General features: G+C 32.2%; 1 protein-coding gene across 1 annotated transcript; it reads left to right on the top strand.

Moving 5' to 3' along the window:
* Window positions 1–8,578: 8,578 nt before the first annotated feature.
* On the top strand, window positions 8,579–9,019 carry LOC126705010 (putative wall-associated receptor kinase-like 16). The gene has a single exon (XM_050403976.1). The coding sequence runs from the start codon at window positions 8,579–8,581 to the stop codon at window positions 9,017–9,019; it is 441 nt and encodes a 146-aa protein (XP_050259933.1).
* Window positions 9,020–9,339: the final 320 nt, after the last annotated feature.

Raw genomic sequence — 9,339 nt, 5'->3', positions numbered from 1 at the left:
ATGGGTGTCTGAAATTGTCACAATCTAGGACCTAGGTAGACTAATTTTGGGGCAATAAGTCTTGGGTTTTAATGCTATCAATTTTGAATAGGCTGCTCTCCATAATTATCAACATAGAAAGTAACTGTTAACTGACTTTAGCTAATTGTATGTGGTTTTGGTTGGCAGGGGCCAGGGGGTCAATAATCGTACAAAATGTTTATTAGGTCCCAGGAAATGGTTGATTTTTTCCGGTCACATGCATGTCTGTCTTCATTATTCTGCATCAATTATTTGTACTCTTCATTTAAACTACTCGATCAAGTTTTTGAAATGTGGATAAACAGTGTTATTACTCATTTGTGTCGCATTGTTGTGGGGCAAATTAGCTACCTGTCCCAATTGATAAGAGCTCCAACCTTTTTGTTCGTTTTTATTAAAAAAAAAAAAAAGATAAATAAAAAGGGATCTCAATTCTCAAACATTATTCTAAAAGTTGATGATAATTGCTCATGTAGGCAGAGTTCAAAATCTCAAATCTCTTCTTCAACGACAAGAGATTTTATCTATCGGGTTAACTGAAATCCCTGAGTGTGGTTAGTTAGAACTCCAAACCAGCCCATCCACTAGATTGTATTAGGAAAATAAAAGGCTAAAAATTAAATTCCTAATAATAAAGTCGGTTTCATGCAATCCTTTTTATGAATACTGTCACAAAATGTTACAAAATTAACGTCAAAAGTGCCTCACCATGTCCTTAAAATGAAACTGGGTTGCTTCTCTGGCTCTATCTTGTTTTGGGTGCTAAAATAAAATGCATTCATGTTGGTAAACCTTCCAAGCTTGGTTGCAAGGCTTAGCCCAAACCATAGACGATTGAGGAAAACTTCTTTAGCTTAAAAGCCCAAATAGATTTTCAACAGGTACTGCATTTATTTTTGTTACCTTGGGTTTATGGGCTTCCCAATTAGCAAGTTTAGGACTGCATTTGAGATATAATTTGAACAGATCATAATAATTGTTCTTTTATACGTTTAAGATAGCATTTAGCCTAATGTAAATGGTTTCAAAAATACATGTCCTTAAATCAAAACGCAAAGACTAGATCCTCTCCCTTTGTTCTTGAAAGTTGAGAGGATACATTTTATAGTGAGGATTTAATAAGGTACTAGCCGAATCACATGCGCTTCGTGAGTGTAATGAAGCTTATTTATTTATTTGTTTATTATTTTTAATCTTCTTTTGGTTTAATGAAAATGTTGGCTTATTGGTCCTATTTTATTGGAAAAAAAAATCTATCTTTACTTTTTATATATAATTTTTATTTTGAAAATATAATTTATAAGTAGATAAAATAATTTGAAAATCAACAGGTGAGTAACCTTATTTGTTAGGCAATGTTTTAGTAGGAGTTAAAATTGTATTTTTACCGAATTGTCCTTTAGTTTTGTCTCTACATAAACATAGGGATGTATGGGCATTTTTGAACAAAAAAATAAGGATCTCACACAGGAAAAGTCCTTTAAATAGTAGTATAAATAAATAAATAAATAAATAAATATATATATATATATATATATATGTACTGCTTCATTTAAATCTCATACCACCAAATAAAGAATGATAAATTGATAATTGATTTTTAATGGCATCTCATCATATTTACTTTTTATATTCAAAAAATACTAAATCTTTTTCTTAAATAAGCAAGGATAGAATCAGTTAAATTTACAGGAAATATTATTTTTTGGTAAGTTGATAACTGATTCTATCATATTCTATCAAGTCATACCTAGTATAATCTCAAATTTTGAATTGTTCATAATTCCATTTTATCAAACAAGTAGTCAGATTAGTTAATATACCAACCTCCTATCGAAAAAAAAAAAAAAGAGTTAATATATCAACCTATTTTAATAAGAAAAAATCAACTGATTAATACAAATAATAAGAAAAAAACCATATTTTAATAAGAGAATTGAGTTTATTTTGTTCAAGCAATGACAAGTATATGACTATATTCTTATGGAATTATGCTGTCAGATAAAAAAGATCGATTAAATAATTCTTAGCACAAACACAACCATGATCTGAGGGCACATAAACACAGAAAAAAGATATAGAAAGATCACGACAAATATTTGGTTAGTGCTAAAGCAACAAAAGAGAAAGCATTACATATTTTTCAGCTCAAGCATTCATAACTACACTGCTACACATATCTAGTTGTAGTTGGTGCCAGGGCTTCTTATACACTCCCAAGTATTTCTAAACATAAAATCAGTAAATTAAATTAGAATACTCAATAATTTAAAATTTCAGAAGGCTTAGATTTAAAGAAAAATAGTCCCAATGCCTAAGAGGAATATCATATTCATATGTACTACAAGATTTACTATATTTTAAATTAGGTAACAAAGGCACAAACTAGGTGAATTGTCACACAACATATATCACATTCCACCACTTCCCCTGAATTTCGAGAAAAAGAAAACAACCTCTTGATACCACACTTGCCATCACTCTATAAGCAGCTACAACAGTCTGGGACAAAATTGTAGTAGATGCAGCATTACTTTAACTTGGAACTTTATTTAGACTTTTCCAGCAATTCATCGTCTTCACTATTTCATTTTTTGAACAAATAAATAAGTTTTAACCTCGAGTTACATCTATAAAGGAAATGAAAAAGGAGCCCACCAACATGAAAGCTAATAATCTATATTCTATATATATCTAAAAGTTGAAGCGTATTGTTACTATGTTCTTGTTGAACCACATCAACGGCCACATTATCCATTCATTTTTAACATTCTCTCTCTTATTTTAATTCTTTTTTTTTTATTAATTTCGTTATTTCCCAACTTATTGTTATACTTTCTCTAATTTTTTCCCTCTTTTTTACCTTTTCATCTCCCCACTACTATTAACCTTAATATCACTTTTCCTCTATCCCTTTATCTTCCTTTATTTTTTGTTTTTCTTATTCTCCTCCTCTTACTATAAATTTACAATTCTTTTTTCCATTCTATTCATAGTTTTTTTCACAAAAAAAATGTTATTTCTCTCTCTTTCTCTCTCTCAAACTTTTTTTTTTTTTTCATTTTTGGTGGATTTAAAAAAAAAAGGTTTTTCTTGCATCTCTACTTTACGTTGATGAATTTTTGCATTATTTGGTACTCTACTTTGGATTGATGTGATTAATTTTTGTGTTTTTAAGTTGTTATCTTTTTTATTCTCTTTAATTTCATAGATGTTATCATATTGCATCATAAAGATAGTATATGAGAATATAATGTTATTTTATTACATAACATAACTTGGATAATTTGGTGTTTATTACTATATTTTTTATTTTTACTTTTTTTCTTCTTATATTATTTTCTATAAATTTCTTATTATTCTCTCTCACATTCTTTCTTGAAAAGTGGTTATTTTATTTCTCTTGATTTTTTATTCTTTCTTGCAACTCTATTTTATATTGATGAATCATTCTGATTTTTAAAACTCTATTTTGGGTTTATGCGTTTTGTTGTTGTATTTTTTAGTTCCCATTGACAAGTGGTCTCTCTCTTTCTCTCTCTCTCTCTCTAAAATAAAATTTAGAGAATAAATTATACATATTCAGTATAAGTTTGATAAGAGTTTCGATTATCATGATAGTCTCTTTTGAGAGAATGAATAATTTATTTAAATAAAAATTATACATACATACATACATACATACATACATGTATGTATGTATATATTTATTTATTTTGATTAAATGTATAATCAACCTCATGCAATTCATTTAAAAGTAACGATGTTAAAACAAATGAATAATTGCCCTAAAGATTACATTTGTATATTCATAGCCTTTATATTTAGAAAGACTTTTACTCAAATTTAGTAGTACCAAAGTGGACTACAATGCTACATTAATGTGGCTTAACAAAAGCATAACAATAGTAAATGCTATACTTAAGATTTTAGATATTATGAGTTTGAGATTTATGTTTTTTTAATAAATTTGGATTTAGATAGGGTGTTTTCAACCCAAACATGTTGTTTCTCATTATGTAAGTGTACAAAAATTGATCGAAGTGGACCAAAATGAACCGAAGTGATTCGAATGAACCGAATTGGACCAAATGGACCAAAGTGGACCAAATGGACAGAATATGATTGAATAAAAATGAATAGACTGAATAGGACCGAAGTGGACAGAATGGACCGTGTGGGACAAAATCCAACGAAATAGAACCAATGTGGATTGAATGGGACCGAAGTGGACAGAATGGACCGAATAGAAACCAAAGTGCACAAAATGGACCGAATAGGAAGAAAGTGGACCAAATGACTCAAATAGGACTGAAGTGGATCAAAGTAGACAGAATGGATCGAATAGGACCAATGTGGACCGAATAGAATAAAATAGAACCAAAGTAGACATAATGGACCGAATAGGATCAAAGTGGATAGAATGGACAGAATAGGACCAATGGACAGAATGGACCAAAGTGGATAGAATAGGACCAATACCGAATAAATCCAATGTAGACTGAATGGACCGAGTTAGACTGAAGCGGATTGAATAAGACCGAATTGGACTGAATAGAACTTTAGTGGACAGAACAGAATGGACTAAATAGGACCAAATGGACCAAATCGGACCAAATCAGACTGAAGAGGACATAATGGACCGAATAGAACCAATGTGGACTGAATAAGACTTTTGAATATTTATCATTTTTATTGCATTTTTAGGGCTCATATTTCTATTTTCTAATGTCTATTTTAGTATTTTCTTTCTATTTTTTTAACTCAAAACTAAAGATTTTAGCCCAAATATAATAAAATTTCATACTTTTCAACCCAAAAATTAAGAGAAAAAAATGAATTTTTGAGTTAAAATTGAAAAGATAATCTACAAAAAGAATCAATTTAAGGCCTAATTAGTCTAAAATGGATTGAAGGGGGATCGAAATTGATCGAGTGGACTAAATAGAAATTTTTTAATTTTTAGGGGGAACAAATTATCTTCTAAAAAATTTAGTGAAAAAATTATACATTATATTACAATACAAAATAATTATTTATTTCCACGTATCGCGTGGGTCTATGTCTCGTTATAGCAAAACATAGTTTCATTTGTAGTAGATAAATGGCAATACAAGCAAATATCTTCTCCATAATTATCCACATATAACATGAGTCCCAAGAAGTAAAAGACCCAAAACTTCTCTAGTGGAAAAGATCAGCTACATTTAAATAATAATACTAATAATAATAGTAATCCTTTATGCCCCGTGGGCTAAAACTCAAAGCTTTGAGCCCCCCTTGATTTGTTCATCTCTTTCACGCTATCTCCAACCAAAAATAATTAACATGCTAATAATGGATACATGGTGATTAGTGATTCTTAATTCTTACCACTTTTGTGGTCAATTGCAGTTAACTTCAAAGAACAAATGTATACAAACTTCAAATGGCATGGCATCAATGCCACACCCCATTTGGAAAGGACTAAGGACTCAATGATGAAGCTGCAAAGTTCTTCTGTAACTTCCATTACTACAAAGAGGGTGCAAATGTTCCTAGAATTGAAAGCAAGAAGAGTATACGGAACTTAGGGAATAGCAATGATGAATTTGGAAGCAAGTACTTGAAATTGGAAGAGTCATATAAGAAGCGCACGGGAACATGAGAATCTACCGGTTGAGGGAACCCTTGCCAACCAGAAGGCATCATCCTGAGCTCTAGGAAACAAGCTCTTAAGAAACACATATAAGTTCTTTTGCATGTCCAATTTGAAATAATAGATTAATCCTTTTTGTCTTTCAACTTTTCTTTTCTTTTTTATTAAGTAAAAGTACTGATACCTATCATCCATCTCCACACTATGATGCTCATCATCTGTACAATTTAATGACTGTCTTCATAATATTAAGTAATATTACATACTTCGTAAGTGCATTGGTCTTGTTTCTCAAAAAAAAAAAACAAAAAAAAGTGCATTGGTCACTTGCTAGAAGCATGCCATTCTTCACTTCACTCGAATGCAATGTGACTCCACTGAAGCTACAGATTATATCCCCTAGCTCAAATGAGTTCCTTCGATTAGAATATAAAATTTGTCCTACTATTTTTTTATTTTATATATAACAACTTGTTCATTGTGTACTTGAATTTCCATTTAGTGGAAAGGAGTTCATGTCTGTCCTTTCGGCAAGGAAGAGGGGGGAAATTTTCACTGTATTGTACCATAAAGACTTGACGCAGAACTACTTCACGATTCAGTGAAGAAAGCCGTATTCAAATTAGATCAAAATCCATGAGTCTCCAAGCATGAATAGTGGCTCTCGTACAAGAGCATTTGATAGATTTCAGCAACACAAATGCAGAAGTGTGGGTGGAGGAACTAGGAAGGCGCTGGGGGCTGAGGAAAGGAACTAACTAATCATTCACAAATATGTTGGTCAAGATGACTGTCAAACTTTAATGGCATAGCTTTCTGAAAGTAGATGGCTACAGATGTACTATAGTACCACCACAACTGGAATTAGCCCCAAATGAAGATTATGCATACTATGCTAATCTAGAGGCTCATGTACAACAAGAATTGTCTTTGATCGAAGAAATTGTACACAAGGTAGAGGTTTAAGTGGTGGTGTTGTTTTTATTTTTTATTTTTTTGGTGATAAGTAAAAGGTAGAGTGTGGAAGCAAGAAATTAGTACGGGCTTCACTACTTGCTTATGATCACAATTAATTTATATTATGGGCTTAATACAATCTGCAATGGAAAATTTGAATAAGAACTAGATAACTCTCTGCTTTATAAAATTGTGTCAAGGATATTATTCATATAATATTAACTGTTACATTCCTCAGTACTATATATTTCGCTCCTCTCTTTTTTCCGTTCTATCTCTTTGTTCAATTGTTCAAAAACTGTCTTCATTTATTTGTCTTCTTTCCTTTTATACTCTTCCGCTTTCTTCTTCTTTATCCTTTTTCCTTTGCTTAATTCTCTTTATTTTCTTCTCCAGCATGTGCCATAGTAGTTGCTGTCCTGGTATAGTTGGGCAACCTTCTGTCCCATCAAACTCTTCTTTTCTTGAGGTTATGGTGAACAAAGACTTGGTGTTTTATTCTGAAAAGTTATTTGTTGCATTAAATGCAATGGTGTCAGGTGGGTTGATATGGATTCATTAGGAAGATCCGGAGGACATCATTGGATATTTCGCGCATACCTCGGTAGGATGCCTTTGGTAGCTTGAAACACGGATTGACGTAGGTAGTGTAATCAATAGGCCTTCATCTCGAGTGACTCTAGTGGTTTACTCATGCTCGGACCAAGGGTGATGAGTCTTGTTAGGTCGGATTCCGAGGTTTGGGATCTTGAGGGTGTTTCTAATGACTTCTTGTTTTACCTTTGATCAGTGCTCCAAGGTATGCGCCTCCGTAGTGGGGCCCCATATTTCAGAATGATATGTTCTGGACCCATTCTAGTCTAAGGCCCAGTGCTTACTTAGGTTTTATGTGCCACTTCCCTACATAGAGTGACAACAATTTTAAAACTTGTTTGTTTCTGTGAGGGTATTATATGAAATGTATTAAAAAAAAAAAACCTTTAATGTAATCCTTCAAAATTTTTTTTTTTTTTTGAGAGATATGTAATCCTTCAACTTGATTATCCTTGTGGGATAGAGTTCTGAGTCCACCAATTTGCTCTTAGAATAGTATGAAGTCAAATATTCAATTATTAATACTTTTATTTTTATTTTTTTATGAAAGAAAAAGGGGTAAGGGGGGGCAACCTAAGTTGGTGTCTTCCACTTGGGCATGACCATAGTGACACCCTACCTGTTGGGCCTGGCTTGTGGGAACAGAGGATCTGAATGAACCATAATGTGCACTCAACTCTATCGAGGACGCTAGTGACCTTGAGCTGAGAGCATGAAATTATTTCCTAGGGGCTTTCTATTGTGGGATTCGAACCTAGAACCTCCACCTCTCAAATCCTTAGAAGTGTAGGTGTTGGCATAGGCTTAATAGTAATGCTGGTCAATTGCTTTCAGTTGTACTTGATAGTTGATAGTCAAGCAAAGAAATCTGATCAAACTTTTTAGAAAAGTTCTCTAAGAAAAATGGTAATTTTATTTTTACAATAAATCTTAAAAAAAAAGAAAAATCGATTGAAAACGCCAAAATCTTCACCATAGAAAAAGCTTGAAAGGTATCAATAATTATGATAAAACTCTAAAAATAAATGGTCGTGGAGGGTTCAGTATTTTTTATAAAATATCTTTACTGAATAATAGGATTGTCGTCATCAAGAAATCCAAAATAGTAGATCAAAGGCAGATTGAGCAGTTTATCAATGAGCTAATTGTACCTTTTGTTGAACTATTGGGTTATTGTTTGGAGACATCAGTTCCTTTACTAGTTTATGATACCGTACCTAATGGTACCCTCTTCAAGTACGTACATAGCGAAAGCAAGACATCCACTATATCATGGGAAATTTGTCTTAGGATAGCTACAAAAATAGCATAAGTTCAGATTTTGGAGTTTTGAGATTCGTTCCACTAGACCAAGCAAAAGTAGTGACAATGGTGCAAGGAACTATTGGATACTTAGACCTTGAATACTTGCACACAAGTCAATTGATTGAGAAAAGTGATGTTTATAATTTTGGAGTGGTTCTTGTAGAGGTATTTACATGGAGACAGGAACTTTCATTTGATAAGCCGGAGGTGGAGAGAAGTTTAGTAACGTATTTTCTCATTTCTTGGAAAGAGAATAGATTGTTTAAATTTCTTAGGAAACATATAGCAAATGAAGGCTATACGGAACAATTGAAGGAAGTGGCAAATTTTGCAGAGAATTGCTTAAGATTGAAAGGGGAGGATAGGCCTACTATGAAGGAAGTAGCAACTGAATTGGAAGATTTAAAAAGGATGGAGAAGCATTTGTGGGTCAATGTTGATTTGAACTTTGAAGGGATTGAACACTTGCTCGCTAAGACATATGATTCTGGCAAATATTGGTAATTGTTTAATCTCCCATTTAACACCATCCTAACCATCTATTCTTTTTTTATTCTTCCTTTTATTTATTTATTAGGCGCTTTATCATAAATTAAAAGTGTTGAGAAGAAAAACCAACTTGAAAATAAGTATCATACTATTTTACTTTAATTGTTCTCTTTTTTTTCCTCCCTTCCCCACAAACAAATATTATGTACTAAAGTAGAATGGATCTTGTGCATCCGTCTCTCACAATATATGGAACTCACAACTATGTGAGATCCGCATGTTATGAGAGAGATTTTGCACATACCGGGTGCATGTTGCAATTATTGCTACTATTA

The sequence above is a fragment of the Quercus robur genome, chromosome 11 (assembly GCF_932294415.1).
Source record: "Quercus robur chromosome 11, dhQueRobu3.1, whole genome shotgun sequence".
NCBI lineage: Eukaryota > Viridiplantae > Streptophyta > Magnoliopsida > Fagales > Fagaceae > Quercus > Quercus robur.
This window is presented reverse-complemented; position numbering and strand designations above follow the sequence as displayed.

What these genes read in the sequence shown, in the direction of transcription:
- LOC126705010 (XM_050403976.1), top strand. Translation starts at nt 8,579, where the DNA reads ATGGTGCAAGGAACTATTGGATACTTAGACCTTGAATACTTGCACACA.